Consider the following 23,964-nt stretch of genomic DNA (forward strand, 5'->3'; position numbering starts at 1 on the left):
TGCAACTAATCTTGTCAGATCTGGCAATAAAATCTGAAACACCTGATCTGCTGCATGCTTGTGCAGGGGCTATGGCTAAAAGCATTATAGGCAGAGGAACAGCAGGACAACCTTGGAACTGGTATTGCTTAAAAGGAAATAAATATGGCAGCCTTCATATCCCTCCCGCTTCAGTGCCCTTTAATCACTTGAGTGAAAGAAGGAACTCCTCCCAGGCCCAGCGCACTCAGGGATTTAGACTTCACAGCCTCAGCTCCTGACTAGTCTAGTACTACTACATATCTCCCAACTTTGAGATAAGAAAAAGGGACACTTAAGCCACACCCCTGGCCACACCCTCACCACACCTCTAGTCAAGCATACCATAAAGATTTCATAAGAAAAATATGTTTTATCATTCAAACCACACTGGTCCTTTCTATCCTAGTTCATTTTCCTTCATACATTTTAAAATTAGTAATATATCAATTTAAAGGATGGGAATAAAGTGTATAGTCAATCAAATACATTTTTAGTATATAAATATATTTACATAGAAAGAGGGACAAAGTCCTGAAAGAGGGACACATGAGGGTGAAAGAGGGACAGGGCTCCCAAAAAGGGACTGTCCCTCCAAAAAAGGGACAGTTGGGAGTTATGCTACTAGTACGGAACAGCAGCTGCTCTTATATATGTTACGGCCAGAACCCGAAGTTTGGCCACTTCTAGTTCTGGCCGGCCACTTCGGGTTCTGGCCGGCCAATTTGCGAAGTGGCCGCTGCGCTGCGGCCAATGTTAGAAATGGATTGTTTACTCTGATATTAATGTATCTTCTGGCCGCAGCGCAGCGGCCAAACGTATAACCACTTAGTTAATTTGTTGCAATTAAGCCGGCGGCAATGTAACAATTCAAGCCGCCGGCTTTTTATCTGCCTCTCTCTCTCTCCTCTTATGGCCAGCCGGCGGGGGACACGCGAGTCCCCCAGAGTCGTTCGTCGCAGCAGGGGCAGCAGAGCGGGGAGGCTGCAGACATTGCTTCTGCCAGCACCCGCTCTGCAAGAACGGCAGGCTTCCCTGCCGCGACGAACGACTCCGGGGGGACACTCGTGTCCCCTCCGGCTGCCCATAGGAGAGCGAGAGAGGCGGGGGGAAGGAGGAGAGAAAGGCGGGGGGGGGGGGGGGGGGAGAAGGAGAGAAAGGCAGATAAAAAGCTGGCGGCTTGAATTGTTACATTGCCGCCGGCCTAATTGCAACAAATTAATACGTTTGGCCGCTGCGCTGCGGCCAGAAGATACATTAATATCAGAGTAAACAATCCATTTCTAACATTGGCCGCAGCGCAGCGGCCACTTCGCTAATTGGCCGGCCAGAACCCGAAGTGGCCGGCCAGAACTAGAAGTAGCCAAACTTCGGGTTCTGGCCGTAACATATACACAAGCAATTGCAAAAATGACACAACAGAGTTAGAGTTATTAAGTTTTAATTAACCACAACAATAATAAAACAACAATGTAATCTGTGCAAAAAGTACAAAAACTTTTTTTCTTCAACGTACTACTCTTTAAAGCAAACCTAAATCAAAAAAAAAAAAAAAAAAAAAAAAAAAGGAAAGAAAAGTCCGATTACACTTACCTAATGAGAGGAAAGGCTCTGGGTCCTTTAGAGCCTTCCCTCTCCTCCTGGGGCCCCCCTCATTCCTGCACTGTGTCCCCCAGAAGCAGTCTCCGACTGATTGGTCAGAGACCGCTTCTTCTTGTTTGAATCCCTCGCTGCGGGAGACTTCAGCAATCTTCGGAAGCCCAAGTGCTCCCAAAGACAGGTGGCACCATACTGCGCATGCACAAGTATGCTAGAGGGCACACTTGTGCATGCGCAGTACAGACCAAGCCCATCTTCAGGAGCACTCTGGCTTCTGAAGATTGATGAAGTTTCAGTCGGACACTGCGAATGGATGACACAGTGCAGGAACGAAGACAGGGAAGGCTCTATAGGACTCAGAGCCTTCCCTCTCATTAGGCAAGTATCTGGCAAAGAAACATATAAGTGAACAACCAAAGAAGAACAATAAAACAAAAATAATAAAAATAGAACCTGAATCAAGAACAATAAGAATCTAAAGAGTTAGCGGTCTGCAGGAGATGGGAGATTTGCATTGAGAAAAACCAGTTGCCTAACCATGCTAGGATTTAGCCAGTTTCTTCTCTTAGAGATGATTTGGCCTGCTTTGGAAAATATTCTCTCTGCAGGCACAGAGGTGGCTACTATACATAATTTTGTCTTCATGATTGCCGTCAGGCCCTCATAAATTGACTGCCTGGCTTTCCACCAGGCTAGTGGATCATCAGTCTTTGGAATCAAAGGCTCGGCGAGATAGCTTCGCATTTCTGCCGTTGCTCTAGATGACATAGGGTCGCTAACTGTGCTTGATTCAGCCACTTCTTCATCAAAGTCCTCCCAAAAAGAAGCTGTACGTTCAGACTGGGGAGCGGGAGTGGTTGGCGGGTCAGTGAGGTCCACTTGATGCTGGTTACTACACAGAGTTCTTGCAACAGCTGTAATTATATTTTTGGAAGCTTCATCTGCTGCTGCTGTGTCATGGAAAGCTTTTTGTTTAAAGCGAGGATCTAATAAAGTGGCCTCAGCAAGCGGACGAAAGTACTCCATTTGATGAAAACGACTACTCATTTCCATCGATAGTGTATCCATCATTGCAAGAACAGGGCCATGATTGGACAAAGCAGCATCCCATAAACGTAGCACAGTTTCTTGAAGCTCTCTTGCCATCAGAATTACCTTAGATGCGGTCACATATCTGTTATAATGAAAAAGAAAGGAGAGGACTTATAGTGGCTATACATATACATTAGGCAATTATGGGCAGATTAGATAGAGACCAATCTCTCTCAAATCAAATCTAATTAGAGAGAGATTTGGATCTTTATCCTTCCTGCGCATACACCAGCAGACCAATTCCCATCAGATTTCAGCATGAAATCTTAAAAGAATTGGTCAAGCCTGCCACTTCCACACCGTCGCTTCCCGCCCTAATATATAATGTACCTCTGTGTGTGTATATCATAGGTTACCTGTCATAGGCAAACGAGCTGCCCAGAATCCCCCTCTCAGACCAGGGCTATTGTAGTGTCTGGGAACAGTCACAAGTTGAGACACCAGAATGTCTGTAGGTATCCTGCAGCTCACAGCCCCGCCCCCTTTCTTTCCCTGATACAGTTGACTTTGGATGTAGCAACAGTGTGTGTACAGAGCATCGAGCAGCTCTGGGAAACTTAACAGAGTCAGAGTTTGCCCCTGCCTGTCCTGTGCCCATGAGTTCCCACTTCCTCATTCTTCCACCGGCTCTTGCACTATGCTGCTGGCACATAGCGTGTTGACGTCACATGCTATGCGCCAGCAGCCCGGCGCAAGAATCGGTGGAAGAATGCTAAAGTGGGACCTCAGGACAGGTAACAATGCACACACAAGGGTACATTACACATTAAGGGCAGCGGCAGGTGTTTCGTCGTTTCATCACTCGTTCCAAAAATTGGTTGCCGTATCGATGTACAGCTGACCAAACAACTGCAGCTGAAAATCTTGCACTATCGAGAAAATAACGTGATGTATTACTCAAAATTCCCCAAAATTGGTTGGTCGAGCACCTTTAACTTGGCCATACATCAGACGATTACCCCTTGATTACAATTTTGGAAAGTCCATTATGTCCTAAAATCGCCTGATGTAGAGACACCTTTCCTATTAATGAACACGGAGCTAATGTAGGTCAAATAAAAATAAAAGTGTTACTACCTCTCCTCCCTAGACTAAACAAGCTACTAAATCTTGCAATGCAAGAGTACAAGGGTTACTTGATAACTAACCAGAGTTTTTCAAAAATGTAAATGGTTATAAGGTATAATAAATTCATACAAACCTGTCTGCGCTGATTTCCACCGTAACCTCCTCAAAGGGCTTTAAGATCTCACAAGCAGCTTTTATTATGTCCCACTCATCCAGAGTCAGGGTTGGAAGGCTGGGGTTGACCAAGGCAAGGGTTGAAATTATGGCTTCCTTCTGCTCGAGAAATCGTTTCAGCATATAATAAGTGGAATTCCACCTTGTGACAACATCTTGTTTGAGCCTCAGCTCTTCGAGGCCCATTTGCCTTTGTGTCGCTTTTAGTCTTTCAGATGCAATGGTGCTTCTATGTACATATTCCACAACATTCTTAACCTTCGCCACGGTGTCCTGTATTTTTTTTAAGCTTTCCCTCACAATTAGGTTTAGCGTATGGGCAAAGCAGGCCACATTCTTCCAACCAACCTTCTGAATGGCTGCTTTGATATTGCTTGCGTTGTCAGAGACACAAGCACTGACTTTGTTGGTTATGCCCCACTCTTCACAAATGTTTTGAAGCTCAGCCGCTAAGTTGTCAGCTGTGTGTCTCTCTGTAAAAGGAAAGCAGTCCAGAAGAGAGGACATCAGTTTAAAGTCCTTATTAATATAATGACAAGTTACTGCCATAAAACTAACTGTTGTTCGAGATGTCCAGCAGTCAGTGGTCAGACAAACAGCTGATGCATCATTTACACACTCCATTACATGTGCCTTAGTTCTCACATACATACTTGGCATCAAAGTTGTTGTTAGAGTCTCTCTGTGTGGCAAGAAGTATGTAGGATCAATAGTCGCCACAAAATTTTTAAATCCTCTGTCATCAACGATCGAAAACGGTTGGAAGTCCAATGCTATCATCCTCACCAACTCCTCATCCACTTTGGATTGTTTGAAGAGGGTAGTTGGTGGTCTTACACAACTGGTTGTGCGACTTTGCCCTGGTCTTTGAGAAGTCGCGCCTCCTCCAGATGTGGTGGATGATTCTGTTGTGGGGATGCTAATTGTGCAGGGTGCTGATGTTGCTGCTTTGCCTGCTGATGGTCGTCTTGATTTTGCTGTGCTCTTTTGTCTAATTTGCGTTAGGACTTCTCTCGGGTGATTTATTCGCAGATGCCGCTTATAATTTGAAGTTGATCCTCCGTAGGTTGAATATACCTTTTTACAGATTTTGCATTTTGCTTTATTAGGATCAACCTCCTCAAAATAAACCCATATATTACTTATTTTTCTTTTTGACATTTTAAAAGTACCCAGCAAGCTCAGGGTAAACCAGGACTCCTCAGTTTCTGAAGTACGGGCAGGAAATAAAATGTTATCTCTCACTGGAGGGGATAAGGCCAAGAGAAGTCTTTCCTAGGTGGGGAAGGTTATCTTATCCTGAACTCCATGTAACTGTCCTCGGATCCTTGAAAGACTTTAACATAACGCTGGTACAAAGATACTTTCCTTTATTGGGTAACATCAGGGTAGGCAATCAGGAACAAAGATGATCACAACTTGAGCAATATTGGTAGAATGCGATCATAGCAGTTTCAAGCGAGCGGTAGAGCTAGGGAGAAACATACAAAAACAGTATTCAGTATAAATTCTAACATATAACTACTAACATTGTCATTAGCAGCATGAATCAGTATACATAAACCAAGATAGCTCACCTATTTTCACCTCATAGGATCTTAAAGGCAGTTTCTCTGCTCTGTCTCTCTCATAAGCTCTGAAGATTCTGTCTCTAAGATGGCTGCTGGCATGTCTGGCTAGATTCTAGATCTCAGAGTGAGGCTGGGTTCTGATTGGACTAGACTGTCAGGTGACTGGAGTACTCAGATTGACCATGTCATATCCTGTAGAGATGGGAAGTCCGGATCTTTTCAAGGATTCGGATGATTCGAATCGGTTCAATGAAAAGATCTGGATCTTTGAACCGAATCTCTGAATCATTTTACTAGGGAAGCAGACTGGGGGTGAAATGTCTAGCAGGACAGGACTTTCTCTGCACTGTACATTCCGTTCAAGCCTGGCTGATAGTATAGCAAACTATGTGTCAACTTCACTGATATATTTTACTTTTAGTTCTGTTTTAAAGGACTCACGAGGCCAAATAGTAAAAAAAAAGTGAAATACCTGCATGATATTTTAACAGGCCCGTTTTTAGCGCCGTGCGGCCCGTGCCGCCGCCCGGGGCGCTGTTGGGAGGTGGGCGCTGAAATGGAGGGGGGAGCCGGAGCCGCTGGGAGGGCAGCCCGACCTCTCCCTCCCTCTCCTGGGCCGCCCTCCGTGCTCCCCCCTCAGATGCAGAGCGCAGCAGCAGCAGCCAGGGAGGAAGCGCTGTAAACAACATACCTCCCTGCGTTCCAAGCGCTGCTCTCTCGCCGCCGGTCTCTTCCTCTCTGCCGCCTATACGATGATGCACACACTAGTTCCGGCTAACAGGAACCAGCGTGTGCATCATCGTATAGGCAGAGAGGAAGAGACCGGCAGCGAGAGAGCAGCGCTTGGAACGCAGGGAGGTATGTTGTTTACAGCGCTTCCTCCCTGGCTGCTGCTGCTGCTGCTGCGCTCTGCATCTGAGGGGGGAGCACGGAGGGCGGCCCGGGGAGAGGGAGGGAGAGGTCGGGCTGCCCTCCCAGCGGCTGCGGCTCCCCCCTCCATTATGGGGGACAGCTACCTATCTAACCTACGCTGGGGGGCACCTACCTATCTATCCTATACTGGGGGGCACCTGTCTAATCTAGCCTATACTGGAAGGGGGGGGGGGGGCAGCTACCTAATCTAACCCACTGGGGGGCACCTACCTATCTATCCTATACTGGGGGGCACCTACCTAATCTAACCTACCCTGGGGGGCACCTACCTAATGTAACCTACCCTGGGGGGCACCAACCTAAGCTAACCTATACTGGGGGGCAGCTACCTAATCTAACCTACGCTGGGGGGCACCTACCTATCTAACCTACACTGGGGGGCACCTACCTAATCTAACCTACACTGGGGGGCACCTACTTAATCTAACCTACGCTGGGGGGCAGCTACTTAATCTAACCTATACTGGGGGGCAGCTACCTAATCTAACCTACACTGGGGGGCACCTACCTAATCTAACCTACACTGGGGGGCACCTACTTAATCTAACCTACGCTGGGGGGCAGCTACCTAATCTAACCTATACTGGGGGGCAGCTACCTAATCTAACGTATGCTGGGGGGCAGCTACCTAATCTAACCTATACTGGGGGGCAGCTACCTAATCTCACCTACGCTGGGGGGCACCTACCTATCTAACCTATACTGGGGGGAACCTACCTAATCTAACCTACACTGGGGGGCACCTACTTAATCTAACCTACGCTGGGGGGCAGCTACCTAATCTAACCTATACTGGGGAGCAGCTACCTAATCTAACCTATACTGGGGGGCACCTACCCCATCTAACCTATACTGGGGGGCAGCTACCCATCTAACCTATACTGGGGGGAACCTACCTATCTAACCTATGCTGGGGGCAACTATTCTGGCTACCTATATTAGAGGCACCCACCTAGCTAACCTGTACTGGGGCACCTACCTAACTAACTTATACCGGGGGCGCCTGCCTATCTAACCTATACTGGGGGCAACTATACTGGCTACCTATACTGGAGGCACCTACCTGGCTAACCTATAGCGGGGGCAACTATACTGGCTCACCTATGCCTGGCTACCTATACTGGGATACCTATTCAGGCTACCTATACTGGGGGGACCTATACTAAGTGCAACTAGACCTGGCTAACCTATACTGCGGGCACCCATACCTTGCTTGGGGGGGGGGGGGGCGCAATTTTTACACACTCGCCCTGGGTGCATTTTAGCCTAGAAACTGCACTGTATTTTAATGCACGGAGGACGCCATCCACGCCCTCCATGCCGTTCCGCCGGGTCCCCGCTGCTCATTAGCCCCCTGGCCGGGGGCTCTCCTGCCTCTACTAAAATGGCCGCTTGAGCAGGTCGCGGCTGCGCAGTCCACACAGACACGAGTGCGGCTGCGCAGCTCTAGGGCCAACCCCGCGATCCACGCAACAGGAGACAGCCTGGGGTGCACAGTGAGGGGTGCAGCAGAGTGAAAGGTGTTGGGGTGCACAGTAAGGGGTACAGCAGAGTGAGGGGTGCAGCAGAGTGAGGGGTGTTGGGGTGCACAGTGAGGGATGCAGCAGAGTGAGAGGTGTTGGGGTGCACAGTGAGGGATGCAGCAGAGTGAGGTGTTGGGGTGCACAGTGAGGGGTGCAGCAGAGTGAAAGGTGTTGGGGTGCACAGTGAGGGGTGCAGCAGAGTGAGAGGTGTTGGGGTGCACAGTGAGGGGTGCATCAGAGTGAGGTTTTGGGGTGCACAGTGAGGGGTGCAGCAGAGTGAGAGGTGTTGGGGTGCACAGTGAGGGGTGCAGCAGAGTGAGGTGTTGGGGTGCACAGTGAGGGGTGCAGCAGAGTGAGAGGTGTTGCAGTGCACAGTGAGGGGTGCAGCAGAGTGAGAGGTGTTGGGGTGCACAGTGAGGGGTGCAGCAGAGTGAGAGGTGTTGGGGTGCACAGTGAGGGGTGCAGCAGAGTGAGAGGTGTTGGGGTGCACAGTGAGGGGTGCACCAGAGTGAGAGGTGTTGGAGTGCACAGTCAGGGGTGCAGCAGAGTGAGAGGTGTTGCGGTGCACAGTCAGGGGTGCAGCAGAGTGAGAGGTGTTGGGGTGCACAGTCAGGGGTGCAGCAGAGTGAGAGGTGTTGGGGTGCACAGTGAGGGGTGCAGCAGAGTGAGAGGTGTTGGGGTGCACAGTGAGGGGTGCATCAGAGTGAGGTGTTGGGGTGCACAGTGAGGGGTGCATCAGAGTGAGGTGTTGGGGTGCACAGTCAGGGGTGCATCAGAGTGAGAGGTGTTGGGGTGCACAGTGAGGGGTGCGGCAGAGTGAGAGGTGTTGGGGTGCAGCAGAGTGAGAGGTGTTGCAGTGCACAGTGAGGGGTGCAGCAGAGTGAGAGGTGTTGGGGTGCACAGTGAGGGGTGCATCAGAGTGAGGTGTTGGGGTGCACAGTCAGGGGTGCAGCAGAGTGAGAGGTGTTGGGGTGCACAGTGAGGGGTGCGGCAGAGTGAGAGGTGTTGGGGTGCAGCAGAGTGAGAGGTGTTGCAGTGCACAGTGAGGGGTGCAGCAGAGTGAGAGGTGTTGGGGTGCACAGTAAGGGGTGCAGCAGAGTGAGAGGTGTTGGGGTGCACAGTGAGGGGTGCAGCAGTGTGAGGTGTTGGGGTGCACAGTGAGGGGTGCAGCAGTGTGAGAGGTGTTGGGGTGCACAGTGAGGGGTGCAGCAGAGTGAGAGGTGTTGGGGTGCACAGTGAGGGGTGCAGCAGAGTGAGAGATGTTGGGGTGCACAGTGAGGGGTGCAGCAGAGTGAGAGGTGTTGGGGTGCACAGTGAGGGGTGCAGCAGAGTGAGAGGTGTTGGGGTGCCTAGTGAGGGGTGCAGCAGAGTGAGAGGTGTTGTGGTGCACAGTGAGGGGTGCAGCAGAGTGAGAGATGTTGGGGTGCACAGTGAGGGGTGCAGCAGAGTGAGAGGTGTTGGGGTGCACAGTGAGGGATGCATCAGAGTGAGAGGTGTTGGGGTGCACAGTGAGGGGTGCATCAGAGTGAGAGGTGTTGGGGTGCACAGTGAGGGGTGCATCAGAGTGAGAGGTGTTGGGGTGCACAGTCAGGGGTGCAGCAGAGTGAGAGGTGTTGGGGTGCACAGTGAGGGGTGCAGCAGAGTGAGAGGTGTTGGGGTGCACAGTGAGGGGTGCATCAGAGTGAGAGGTGTTGGGGTGCACGGTGAGGGGTGCATCAGCGTGAGAGGTGTTGGGGTGCACAGTGAGGGGTGCATCAGAGTGAGAGGTGTTGGGGTGCACGGTCAGGGGTGCATCAGAGTGAGAGGTGTTGGGGTGCACAGTGAGGGGTGCATCAGAGTGAGAGGTGTTGGGGTGCACAGTCAGGGGTGCAGCAGAGTGAGAGGTGTTGGGGTGCACAGTCAGGGGTGCAGCAGAGTGAGAGGTGTTGGGGTGCACAGTGAGGGGTGCAGCAGAGTGAGGTGTTGGGGTGCACAGTGAGGGGTGCATCAGAGTGAGAGGTGTTGGGGTGCACGGTCAGGGGTGCATCAGAGTGAGAGGTGTTGGGGTGCACAGTGAGGGGTGCAGCAGAGTGAGAGATGTTGGGGTGCACAGTGAGGGGTGCAGCAGAGTGAGAGGTGTTGGGGTGCACAGTGAGGGGTGCAGCAGAGTGAGAGGTGTTGGGGTGCCTAGTGAGGGGTGCAGCAGAGTGAGAGGTGTTGTGGTGCACAGTGAGGGGTGCAGCAGAGTGAGAGATGTTGGGGTGCACAGTGAGGGGTGCAGCAGAGTGAGAGGTGTTGGGGTGCACAGTGAGGGATGCATCAGAGTGAGAGGTGTTGGGGTGCACAGTGAGGGGTGCATCAGAGTGAGAGGTGTTGGGGTGCACAGTGAGGGGTGCATCAGAGTGAGAGGTGTTGGGGTGCACAGTCAGGGGTGCAGCAGAGTGAGAGGTGTTGGGGTGCACAGTGAGGGGTGCAGCAGAGTGAGAGGTGTTGGGGTGCACAGTCAGGGGTGCAGCAGAGTGAGAGGTGTTGGGGTGCACAGTGAGGGGTGCAGCAGAGTGAGGTGTTGGGGTGCACAGTGAGGGGTGCATCAGAGTGAGAGGTGTTGGGGTGCACAGTCAGGGGTGCATCAGAGTGAGAGGTGTTGGGGTGCACAGTCAGGGGTGCAGCAGAGTGAGAGGTGTTGGGGTGCACAGTCAGGGTTGCAGCAGTGTGAGAGGTGTTGGGGTGTACAGTCAGGGGTGCAGCAGAGTGAGAGGTGTTGGGGTGCACAGTGAGGGATGCAGCAGAGTGAGGTGTTGGGGTGCACAGTGAGGGGTGCAGCAGAGTGAGAGGTGTTGGGGTGCACAGTGAGGGGTGCAGCAGAGTGAGAGGTGTTGGGGTGCACAGTGAGGGGTGCATCAGAGTGAGGTGTTGGGGTGCACAGTGAGGGGTGCAGCAGAGTGAGAGGTGTTGGGGTGCACAGTGAGGGGTGCAGCAGAGTGAGGTGTTGGGGTGCACAGTGAGGGGTGCATCAGAGTGAGAGGTGTTGCAGTGCACAGTGAGGGGTGCAGCAGAGTGAGAGGTGTTGGGGTGCACAGTAAGGGGTGCAGCAGAGTGAGAGGTGTTGGGGTGCACAGTGAGGAGTGCACCAGAGTGAGAGGTGTTGGGGTGCACAGTCAGGGGTGCAGCAGAGTGAGAGGTGTTGGGGTGCACAGTGAGGGGTGCATCAGAGTGAGGTGTTGGGGTGCACAGTGAGGGGTGCAGCAGAGTGAGAGGTGTTGGGGTGCACAGTCAGGGGTGCAGCAGAGTGAGAGGTGTTGGGGTGCACAGTAAGGGGTGCAGCAGAGTGAGAGGTGTTGGGGTGCACAGTGAGGGGTGCAGCAGAGTGAGGTGTTGGGGTGCACAGTGAGGGGTGCAGCAGTGTGAGAGGTGTTGGGGTGCACAGTGAGGGGTGCAGCAGAGTGAGAGGTGTTGGGGTGCACAGTGAGGGGTGCAGCAGAGTGAGAGGTGTTGGGGTGCACAGTGAGGGGTGCAGCAGAGTGAGAGGTGTTGGGGTGCCTAGTGAGGGGTGCAGCAGAGTGAGAGGTGTTGCGGTGCACAGTGAGGGGTGCAGCAGAGTGAGAGATGTTGGGGTGCACAGTGAGGGGTGCAGCAGAGTGAGAGGTGTTGGGGTGCACAGTGAGGGATGCATCAGAGTGAGAGGTGTTGGGGTGCACAGTGAGGGGTGCAGCAGAGTGAGAGGTGTTGGGGTGCACAGTGAGGGGTGCAGCAGAGTGAGAGGTGTTGGGGTGCACAGTGAAGGGTGCATCAGAGTGAGAGGTGTTGGGGTGCACAGTGAGGGGTGCAGCAGAGTGAGAGGTGTTGGGGTGCACAGTCAGGGGTGCAGCAGAGTGAGAGGTGTTGGGGTGCACAGTGAGGGGTGCAGCAGAGTGAGGTGTTGGGGTGCACAGTGAGGGGTGCATCAGAGTGAGAGGTGTTGGGGTGCACAGTCAGGGGTGCATCAGAGTGAGAGGTGTTGGGGTGCACAGTCAGGGGTGCAGCAGAGTGAGAGGTGTTGGGGTGCACAGTCAGGGTTGCAGCAGTGTGAGAGGTGTTGGGGTGCACAGTCAGGGGTGCACCAGAGTAAGAGGTTTTGGGGTGCACAGTCAGGGGTGCATCAGAGTGAGAGGTGTTGGGGTGCACAGTGAGGGGTGCAGCAGAGTGAGGGGTGCACAGTGAGGGGTACAGCAGAGTGAGGAGTGCTGGGGTGCAGCAGAGTGAGAGGTGTTGGGGTGCACAATGAGGGGTGCGGCATAGTGAGGGGTGCAGCCAGGGTCGGACTGGGACCCCTGGGGCCCACCAGAGAAATTTCAACCTGGGGCCCACACATCCCATGATTGCGGTGAAAAAAAGAGCATGACCATGCATCGGAAGATGGGCGTGGTCATGATGTATTATGGACAGGGCCAAATGTACATGAACTTAGCAGCATTGTAATTCAGAAACACTGCTTCCCAGCAAAACTTTGCATAAAGTCCCCCTCCTTTACTATAAAGTAATGTCCTAGTTACCATACGACATGAATTAGATTATGAGTTCCTCTAAGGACAGTCAGAGACATGACTATGTACTCTGTAAAGTGCTGCAGAAGATGACTGTGCTGTATAAATACATATTATAATATGGAGGGACATTAGACTATGGTAGGGATTAAAGTGTGAGCTCCTCTGAGGACAGTCAGTGGCATGACTATGTACTTTGTAAAGTGCTGCAAAAGAGGTCAATGCTATATAAAAAAAAAAAAACAACATGGTGGTAATAATAATAATACCAATCTAGGACATTAGACTAGCTATGCCTTGGAGTTAAAGGAGTCATCAGGCAATCTATAATAAAATAAGTGGTACTTACCGGGGGCTTCCTCCAGCCCCAAGCTCCCAGGACCTCCCTCGTCGCAGCTCTGCCCGCAGCCGTTCGCCGCAGCTCCATCCTGGCCCCCGACGATGACGTCAGTGCGACCTCCAGGTCGCTCTGTACTGCGCCTGCGTGAGCGGCACTGTCAATCACCGCCACGTGGGCTGGAGCGGACTGCGCAGGCAGTAGTTCTGCGCTTGCGCAGACCCCTCCGGCTCATGTGGTGGTGATTGACAGCTCCGCTCATGCAGGCGCAGTACAGAGCGACCTGGAGGTCGCACTGACGTCATCGCCGGGGATCGGGTCGGAGCTCCGGCGAACGGCTGCGGGCGGAGCTGCGGCGAGGGAGGTCCTGGGAGCTTGGGGCTGGAGGAAGCCCCCGGTAAGTACCAATCATTTTATTATAGATTGCCTGACAACTCCTTTAAAGGACTTACGAGGCGAAAATGCTAAAAAAAGTAAATTACCTGCCTCATCTTTTATGGCACGGAGGACGCCGTCCGCGCCCTCCGTGCCGATCCGCCGGGTCCCCCCGCTCATTAGCCCCCCGGGCCGGCTGCCGACCCCACGGCCCGGGTCGGGCTCTCCTGCCACCCGCAATATGGCCGCTTCCTTTGGCCGCGGCTGCGCAGTCCGCCTGGCCGCGAGTGTGGCTGCGCAGCTCTAGGGCCAGCCCCCCTGATCCACGCTACGTACGTACGTGACCAAACCTGCAGAAAACAAGGTAAGGGCATTTCTGCTGAATATTACTTATAGAAATAGGAAAAAGTTTATCAAGGGATTCACAATGGAAACCATATTAGAGCCAGCAGATCAAAAGGCAAGCCAGGATGCAGATAAGCCCAGCACATCTAGCAGCAGGAGGTCTGGCACTCGGGAGATTGTTTACTCTCCTGGCAATAAAAGCAATGATGCAAAGAAAGAAGAAAGACTGAAGCTAGCTAAAAGCATGCCAGAGACTCTGTTTGCTGACTATTCCTCTAACCCTAGAGTAAGAACAAACCTGATATTTTTTACACATGACACCCAAGCTTGGCATACTGCCATTTGTAAAAAATTTGAAAAAAGCATTAAAAAAAATGGCATCACGAATGGGAGACAAATCAGAATAAAAGACAAGGAGGACCCAGAGGTTACTACACTTACAGTAACTGTATACCACAATGGCAGTGTCTTGATCCAGGGGGCAGAACGTTACTTAAATATATTTGAAAAGAGTTATCCTGATATTGAAAGACTTGCAATTAACTTTAAAGAAAACCAGACAAACTCTGTCAGCACAAACAATGGTCGTAAATCATCTGCAAGGACTGCTCCCAGAGAGAAGGCTGAAGACCAATCTCCAAAACAACAGCCCCTCTCCAGAGACCAGACACCAGGCTTCTCACACCCCTCTCTGGAGACTCTCAGAGAAAGTCTGTCCCAATTAGAAAGGGACTTCATCCTTTTCAGGGAAGAAAGGAAAAGCAGCCAAGGTGTGAAAAATGCAAATGATCAACTGAGAGAAGAAATAGCCAGGATGAAAGCTGAGCACACTGCAGCCTTGAATGATATGAACATTTCCATACAAAAACTACAGGAGGAAAACTCACAACTTAAAGAGGATATCAGGAAATTACAAATATTAAAACAGCCACAAAAGTTAGAGGAGACAACAAAAAGCACAAAGGCCCCCACAAAACCTGTGCCGACCAAAGACAGTGCTCCGCACAACACACAGGATACAATAATCACCCGAGAGACCAGTGACAATCACAGCCATCCAGCCCCCTCTCCAAATACTGCCAACACAGCCTCATCCAACAACCCACAGCCCAAGCCTCAACACCAAGCAAATCGCTCCTATAAACATCGCAGTCCTTACATTGTGCTGGTTATAGACTCTAATGGAAAATACCTGGACATAAGAAGACTCTTTCCAGGGATGCATGCCATCAAAATCATCACTTCAACTATTGAACAAGTAACACAGGTCATTAATGAGCCTTATTTCACCGACCCAAAACATCTCATCCTGCACACCGGCACCAATGACATTATACAAGAAAACACCACAGACCAAGAAACCATCACATACAAACTGTCACAACTGGTTAAAAGGGCACAGCAGAAATTCCCCAGCACAAAGATTATCCTCTCTTCCCTGCTCCCAAGAAGAGACATTCCTCACCAGACAATTACACAGATCAATGCAGAGCTGGCCTCCAGTCTCAGATCCTCACCAGACATACAACTGGCACAGCACACCACAATCACAACCGACCATCTGTACAACAACAAGCACCTTGACAAACAAGGAGTCAGCCGCCTAGCAAAGGAACTAAAGGACATGGTGCTAAGTAGACCCCAGAGACTCCAAGAAAGCCCCAACTCAACAATCAGACAGCAAACCACAATGTCCCAACACCAGAGAGAGAGCCCACAAGCATGGCAAACATGTAGGAAACCGCCTGCCCCACAATGGCAACACAAAGCAACAGAGGGTAGCATCATGGCGGAAATCAGAACTTTGCTTATCAATATACAAAGCAGATTGAGGTGACACCCACAACAGTGTCCACCCTCCCCCTGAAAATACTGAGTCCTATGAAAATTTCTGCTCATTACAAGGTAAACCGACTCAAAATGACATCCCTTATCATCAGTAGCTGGAACATCCAAGGGCTGAACGCCTCAGCTTTTGGATCCAAAACAAATGATCCAGACTTTAAAAAGAGACTTGAAAACATTGATATCCAAATCCTCCTGGAGACATGGACCCGGGCAGAGGATGAATCTTTCGTACCCTTGGGGTATCGGGAATTCTCCATATCTGCCCAGAAAAACAGGAACATTAAACAGGGCCGCCGTTCAGGAGGCATACTAATCTGGTATAAGGAGGAGCTCACAGAGCACATCAAAGCAATCAAACGAGGAGACAGCCACATCTGGATCAAAATAAACAGCTCCATCCTCACCTCTCAGTCTGACATGTACCTGTGTGCAGCATACATCCCCCCAACAGAGTCCCCTTACTACAAACCTGACATCTATGAGGTCCTACAAAGAGAAGCCAGCCACTTCCAGTCTCAGGGCAGAGTACTCATCTATGGAGACCTTAATGCGAGAACAGGCACAGAGAAGGACTATCTGACCTCTGAGGGAAACACATACATACTTGGAGGAGAGAGATACTACCAGGAACCAATGCAGACAGCAAGAAACAGCTATGACAAGACAGTAAACAAAAGTGGGAAAGCCCTGTTGAACCTGTGTCGGAGCCTCGGCCTATACATAATGAATGGGCGAACCAGGGGTGACTCTCTTGGGAGATCTACTATGAACTCACATGTAGGCAGCAGTGTGGTAGATTATGCTGTCACAGACACAGATCCCATAAACATCAATGCCCTCATAGTCACCCCTGAAACACACCTGTCAGACCACAACCAAATCCTGCTGTACCTGAAATCCACCGATAAACCAACCACACAGCAACCTCACCAGAACGGTCTCTACAAGCTGCCACCATCCTTCAAATGGCCCAAAGAGTCTGCCATCAAATTCACCAACATGACCAACACTGCCAAAATCCAAGAACTGCTGACAAACTTTCATACCAACCTATATGAACCAAACAAACAAGGTGTCAACCATGCAGTGAAGGACTTCAGCAACATCTTATATAACATGGCAGTACTCGCCGGCCTCAAGCAGACCAACTTTAAGAGATCCACAAATAAACAGTCCCAAAAATGGTTTGACAGTGAGTGCAAGGCTCTACGTAATTCTCTAAGGGCAGCCTCTAACCAAAAGCACAGAGACCCCAACAACCAGGACCTAAGGGAAGCCCATAACCACCTACAGAGACAATACAAAGACACCCTCAGGCGGAAAAAACAGAGCCACATCTCCCACAAACTCCAACAGCTGGAGGACTCCCTCCAAGACAACTCATTCTGGGAGACCTGGAACCACATTGGGACTAAGCCCAAGAAAAGCCCTCTACACATCCAAAATGGCCACATCTGGCTCCACTACTTCAGGGACCTCTACAAAGACATCCCAGAAAATGCCCAAACCCCGGAACAGAAACAAATAGCCGCAAAGCTGAAGGACATGGAGGAGACAATCAAGGACTTTCAAAACCCCCTGGATACACCAATCACGATGGAGGAAATAAGAGAAAGAACAAAGCTGATAAAATGTAAGAAGGCTAGCGGTACCGATGGCATCCTGCCAGAGATGATCAAATACAGCCCCCCGGACATACATGAGGCACTCGCAAGACTTTTCAACCTTATCCTGAGTGCGGGCTTCTTTCCTCAGGCCTGGAGTGAAGGCCTCATAACACCCATCTACAAGAATGGAGACAGATATGATCCAGCAAACTACAGAGGAATCTGTGTCAGCAGTACACTGGGGAAACTGTTTAACAGCATCATCAATAAAAGGATCCTCTCCTTCCTCACACAGCAGGACATACTCAGCAAAAGCCAAGCTGGGTTCATGCCAAACCACCGCACAGCCGACCACATCTACACACTGCACAGCCTTATCAAGACCCATGTCCACAGCTCACGCGGCAAAATACACGCTTGCTTTGTGGATTTTAAGAAGGCGTTTGACTCGGTGTGGCACCCAGGCCTTTTCCTAAAACTCCTAGAGAGCGGAATAGGAGGTAGAATCTATGATGTCATCAAGAGTTCATATACTGGGAACCAATGCAGTGTGAAAGTGGACGGGAAGAGAAGCGCGTTCTTCAAGCAGGGTCGAGGAGTCAGGCAGGGCTGCAGTTTGAGCCCAACGCTCTTTAACATATTTATTAACCAACTGGCTGTAGCCCTGGAATCCTCCCCAGCACCAGGCCTCCTCTTGCATGACCACGAGGTGAAGTTCCTGCTGTATGCAGATGATCTCCTGCTGCTCTCCCCAACAGAAAGGGGCCTACAGGACAGCCTGGCAGTACTGGAGAGTTTCTGCACCACATGGGCACTGCCCATCAACCCAAAGAAGACAAAAGTGATGGTGTTCCAGAGAAAAAATCTAAAAATGCCCACCTCCTCATTTATATTAAATGGCTGCCCACTGGAGACCACAAACAGTTACACCTACCTGGGGCTGGAAATTAACCAAACTGGGAGCTTTAAACCAGCAGTAGAGGCCCTGAAGGAAAAAGCCTGCAGAACGTTTTATGCCATCAGAAGGCAACTTTACCACCTAAAACCACCGGTGAGAGTCTGGGTAAAGATATTCAACAGCATCATCACCCCAATCCTGCTCTATAGCAGTGAGGTATGGGGCCCGGTCACCTACCCTGACCAATCAAAATGGGACTCCAGCCCAACAGAAATCTTCCATCTAGAGTTCTGCAAGTATCTTCTCCAAGTCCATCGCAGCACTTCGAACTCAGCTTGCCGGGCAGAGCTAGGCAGATTCCCACTATGGCTGACTATCCAGCAGAGGGCGCTCTCATATTGGGCGCATATACAGAGCAGCAACCCCAGCACTTACCACCATAAAGCCTCACTGAGCCAGGGTGGGGAGGCCATACCACGCTCTCTGAAACAAAACGTCAAGAGCCAGCCCAGCGAAGACCACCAACACAGGCTGACAAAAGCCCAAATAAAAGGAATGATAGAAAGCTGCAAGGACCGATACATAGAGGAATGGAGAAGTGACATAAAGAACTCCCAGAAACTCACTATCTACCAATCACTACAGAGGGAGTACACAATGGCCCCATAGCTGGAGAGGATACACCACCACAAAGATAGACAGGCCTTGAGCCTGTACCGTCTGAGCGCCCACAACCTGGAGATAGAGACAGGACGACACAGACAGACATGGAAGCCCCGGGAGGAGAGACTATGCAGGCAATGTGACCAGGGGGTCCTGGAGGATGAGGCCCACTTCCTGCTACACTGCAGCAAATATACACCGTTGAGGACCGCCCATTTCCAAAGACTCTCCCGCCCACATTGCAGATTTCACCTCCACAGATGAGGAGAGGAAACTCTATATCATACTGGGGGAAGAGGAAGAAACTGTGCAAATAGCTGCCCGATATGTCACGGCCTGCCACCAACTGAGAGGAACATGATAACACATGGACTGTATAACCCCATACTCCCCTCCCCTATGGACTGTATGCCTAAACCCCCCTCCCCTATGGACTATATACCCCATCCCCCCCATACCATCCCGTACATCCCCCTATGGACTGTATACCCATGTCCTTCCCTTATTCCCACAACCCCCCCCCCCCCCCCCACGTTAATGTTCTATTTTGCTTTGGCAATGCTAAATGTATTTGGTCCTGCCAATAAAGCTTTTTTGGATTTGGATTTGGATTTGGGTGGTTTGAGAAGCAGATAGTGGTGGTGGTGGTGGGAGGGGGTTTGAGAGAGATAGACAGAGAGAGATGGAGGGTGAGAGAGAAGGAAAGAGGCACAAAGAAACAGAGGGTGAGAGAGAGATGGACAGAGAGAGACATGGTGAGAGAGGCAGAGAGAGACAGAGGAGCAGCAAGAGATGGACAGAGAGATACAGAGGGTGGGAGAGAAATGGACAGAGAGGCAGAGAGAGAGAGAGAGAGAGAGAGAGAGAGAGAGAGAGAGAGAGAGAGAGAGAGAGAGAGAGAGAGAGAGAGAGAGAGAGAGAGAGAGAAAGAGATGGACAGAGGCAGAGAGAGAGAGAGAGAGATGGACAGAAGCAGAGAGAGAGAGAGAGAGAGAGAGAGAGAGAGATGGACAGAAGCAGAGAGAGAGAGAGAGAGAGAGAGAGAGAGAGACAGACAGAAGCAGAGAGAGAGAGAGAGAGAGAGAGAGAGAGAGAGACAGAAGCAGAGAGAGAGAGAGAGAGAGAGAGAGAGAGAGAGAAGCAGAGAGAGAGAGAGAGAGAGAGAGAGAAGCAGAGAGGGAGAGAGAGAGAGAGAGAGAGAGAGAGAGAGAGAGAGAGAGAAGCAGAGAGGAGAGAGAGAGAGAGAGAAGCAGAGAGGGAGAGAGAGAGAGAGAGAGAGAGAAGCAGAGAGGGAGAGAGAGAGAGAGAGAGAAGCAGAGAGGGAGAGAGAGAGAGAGAGAGAGAGAGAGAAGCAGAGAGGGAGAGAGAGAGAGAGAGAGAAGCAGAGAGGGAGAGAGAGAGAGAGAGAGAAGCAGAGAGGGAGAGAGAGAGAGAGAGAGAAGCAGAGAGGGAGAGAGAGAGAGAGAGAGAGAGAGAGAGAGAGAAGCAGAGAGAGAGAGAGAGAAGCAGAGAGAGAGAGAGAGAGAGAGAGAGAGAAGCAGAGAGAGAGAGAGAGAGAGAAGCAGAGAGAGAGAGAGAGAAGCAGAGAGAGAGAGAGAGAGAGAGAGAGAGAGAGAGAGAGAGAGAAGCAGAGAGGGAGAGAGAGAGAGAGAGAGAGAGAGAGAGAGAGAAGCAGAGAGGGAGAGAGAGAGAGAAGCAGAGAGAGAGAGAGAGAAGCAGAGAGAGAGAGAGAGAGAAGCAGAGAGAGAGAGAGAGAGAGAGAAAGCAGCCAGAGACAATGGCAGCACTGAACATGAGCTCCTGAAACTTTACCAATTTTACCTTGTAATGGGCAACTGAATGGACACAAAGGACACAACCAAGACACAGCCAAGACCAAGACATAACATGGAAACCAGAGGAGCCTATGGAAGTCTAAAGAATAAAAAGACTAAAGATTAAAAAGCAAAAGCTCTGAATGGAGAAGATAACCACCTATAAAAGGATAAACAAGCTGTGTCACTCAGAGGAAAAGCAACAAGCAGCAGCAGCCAGCTCCAGCCAACCAACAGATCCTAACACCAGCAGAGAGTAACCCCAGAACTGACCAAACCTGCAGAAAACAAGGTAAGGGCATTTCTGCTGAATATTACTTATAGAAATAGGAAAAAGTTTATCAAGGGATTCACAATGGAAACCATATTAGAGCCAGCAGATGAAAAGGCAAGCCAGGATGCAGATAAGCCCAGCACATCTAGCAGCAGGAGGTCTGGCACTCGGGAGATTGTTTACTCTCCTGGCAATAAAAGCAATGATGCAAAGAAAGAAGAAAGACTGAAGCTAACTAAAAGCATGCCAGAGACCCTGTTTGCTGACTATTCCTCTAACCCTAGAGTAAGAACAAACCTGATATTTTTTACACATGACACCCAAGCTTGGCATACTGCCATCTGTGAAAAATTTGAAAAAAGCATTAAAAAAAATGGCATCACGAATGGGAGACAAATCAGAATAAAAGACAAGGAGGACCCAGAGGTTACTACACTTACAGTAACTGTATACCCACAATGGCAGTGTCTTGATCCAGGGGGCAGAACGTTGCTTAAAATATTTCGGTGGACTGGAGCGGACTGCGCAGGCAGTAGTTCTGCGCTTGCGCAGACCCCTCCGGCTCATGTGGTGGTGATTGACAGCTCCGCTCATGCAGGCGCAGTACAGAGCGACCTGGAGGTCGCACTGACGTCATCGCCGGGGATCGGGGTCGGAGCTCCGGCGAACGGCTGCGGGCGGAGCTGCGGCGAGGGAGGTCCTGGGAGCTTGGGGCTGGAGGAAGCCCCCGGTAAGTACCAATCATTTTATTATAGATTGCCTGACAACTCCTTTAAAGGACTTACGAGGCGAAAATGCTAAAAAAAGTAAATTACCTGCCTCATCTTTTATGGCACGGAGGACGCCGTCCGCGCCCTCCGTGCCGATCCGCCGGGTCCCCCCGCTCATTAGCCCCCCGGGCCGGCTGCCGACCCCACGGCCCGGGTCGGGCTCTCCTGCCACCCGCAATATGGCCGCTTCCTTTGGCCGCGGCTGCGCAGTCCGCCTGGCCGCGAGTGCGGCTGCGCAGCTCTAGGGCCAGCCCCCCTGATCCACGCTACGTACGTACGTGACCAAACCTGCAGAAAACAAGGTAAGGGCATTTCTGCTGAATATTACTTATAGAAATAGGAAAAAGTTTATCAAGGGATTCACAATGGAAACCATATTAGAGCCAGCAGATCAAAAAGGCAAGCCAGGATGCAGATAAGCCCAGCACATCTAGCAGCAGGAGGTCTGGCACTCGGGAGATTGTTTACTCTCCTGGCAATAAAAGCAATGATGCAAAGAAGAAGAAAGACTGAAGCTAGCTAAAAGCATGCCAGAGACTCTGTTTGCTGACTATTCCTCTAACCCTAGAGTAAGAACAAACCTGATATTTTTTACACATGACACCCAAGCTTGGCATACTGCCATTTGTAAAAAATTTGAAAAAAGCATTAAAAAAAAATGGCATCACGAATGGGAGACAAATCAGAATAAAAGACAAGGAGGACCCAGAGGTTACTACACTTACAGTAACTGTATACCACAATGGCAGTGTCTTGATCCAGGGGGCAGAACGTTACTTAAATATATTTGAAAAGAGTTATCCTGATATTGAAAGACTTGCAATTAACTTTAAAGAAAACCAGACAAACTCTGTCAACACAAACAATGGTCGTAAATCATCTGCAAGGACTGCTCCTAGAGAGAAGGCTGAAGACCAATCTCCAAAACAACAGCCCCTCTCCAGAGACCAGACACCAGGCTTCTCACACCCCTCCCTGGAGACTCTCAGAGAAAGTCTGTCCCAATTAGAAAGGGACTTCACCCTTTTTCAGGGAAGAAAGGAAAAGCAGCCAAGGTGTGAAAAATGCAAATGATCAACTGAGAGAAGAAATAGCCAGGATGAAAGCTGAGCACACTGCAGCCTTGCATGATATCAACATTTCCCTACAAAAACTACAGGAGGAAAACTCACAACTTAAAGAGGAGATCAGGAAATTAAAAATATTAAACAGCCACAAAAGTTAGAGGAGACAACAAAAAGCACAAAGGCCCCCACAAAACCTATGCCGACCAAAGACAGTGCTCCGCACATCACACAGGATACAATAATCACCCAAGAGACTAGTGACAATCACAGCCATCCAGCCCCCTCTCAAATACTGCCAACACAGCCTCATCCAACAACCCACAGCCCAAGCCTAAACACCAAGCAAATCGCTCCTATAAACATCGCAGTCCTGACATTGAGCTGGTTATAGACTCTAATGGAAAATACCTGGACATAAGAAGACTCTTTCAGGGATGCATGCCATCAAATCATCACTTCAACTATTGAACAAGTAACACAGGTCATTAATGAGCCTTATTTCACCGACCCAAAACATCTCATCCTGCACACCGGCACCAATGACATTATACAAGAAAACACCACAGACCAAGAAACCATCACATACAAACTGTCACAACTGGTTAAAAGGGCACAGCAGAAATTCCCCACACAAAGATTATCCTCTCTTCCCTGCTCCCAAGAAGAGACATTCCTCACCAGACAATTACACAGATCAATGCAGAGCTGGCCTCCAGTCTCAGATCCTCACCAGACATACAACTGGCACAGCACACCACAATCACAACCGACCATCTGTACAACAACAAGCACCTTGACAAACAAGGAGTCAGCCGCCTAGCAAAGGAACTAAAGGACATGGTGCTAAGTAGACCCCAGAGACTCCAAGAAAGCCCCAACTCAACAATCAGACAGCAAACCACAATGTCCCAACACCAGAGAGAGAGCCCACAAGCATGGAAAACATGTAGGAAACCGCCTGCCCCACAATGGCAACACAAAGCGACAGAGGGTAGCATCATGGCGGAAATCAGAACTTTGCTTATCAATATACAAAGCAGATTGAGGTGACACCCACAACAGTGTCCGCCCTCCCCCTGAAAATACTGAGTCCTATGAAAATTTCTGCTCATTACAAGGTAAACCGACTCAAAATGACATCCCTTATCATCAGTAGCTGGGAACATCCAAGGGCTGAACGCCTCAGCTTTTGGATCCAAAACAAATGATCCAGACTTTAAAAAGAGACTTGAAAACATTGATATCCAAATCCTCCTGGAGACATGGACCCGGGCAGAAGGATGAATCTTTCGTACCCATGGGGTACCGGGAATTCTCCATATCTGCCCAGAAAAAACAGGAACATTAAACAGGGCCGCCGTTCAGGAGGCATACTAATCTGGTAACAAGGAGGAGCTCACAGAGCACATCAAAGCAATCAAACGAGGAGACAGCCACATCTCGATCAAAATAAACAGCTCCATCCTCACCTCTCAGTCCTGACATG

At 50.2% G+C, this 23,964-nt stretch overlaps 1 protein-coding gene across 1 annotated transcript in view; it reads right to left on the reverse strand.

Moving 5' to 3' along the window:
* Positions 1–1,472: 1,472 nt before the first annotated feature.
* The window catches only part of LOC137542918 (zinc finger BED domain-containing protein 4-like), a 275,159-nt gene continuing 252,667 nt past the window's right edge, over positions 1,473–23,964 (reverse strand). Inside the window, exons 2-3 of the mRNA XM_068264642.1 lie at positions 3,911–5,422; positions 1,473–2,791 (exon numbers count right to left, since the gene is read on the reverse strand). Of these exons, the coding sequence (XP_068120743.1) occupies positions 2,101–2,791; positions 3,911–5,112 (1,893 nt within the window). The 5' untranslated portion in view covers positions 5,113–5,422 and the 3' untranslated portion in view covers positions 1,473–2,100. The remainder of the gene's footprint in view (positions 2,792–3,910; positions 5,423–23,964) is intronic.

This window comes from Hyperolius riggenbachi, chromosome 2 (assembly GCF_040937935.1).
Source record: "Hyperolius riggenbachi isolate aHypRig1 chromosome 2, aHypRig1.pri, whole genome shotgun sequence".
Taxonomy (NCBI): Eukaryota; Metazoa; Chordata; class Amphibia; order Anura; family Hyperoliidae; genus Hyperolius; species Hyperolius riggenbachi.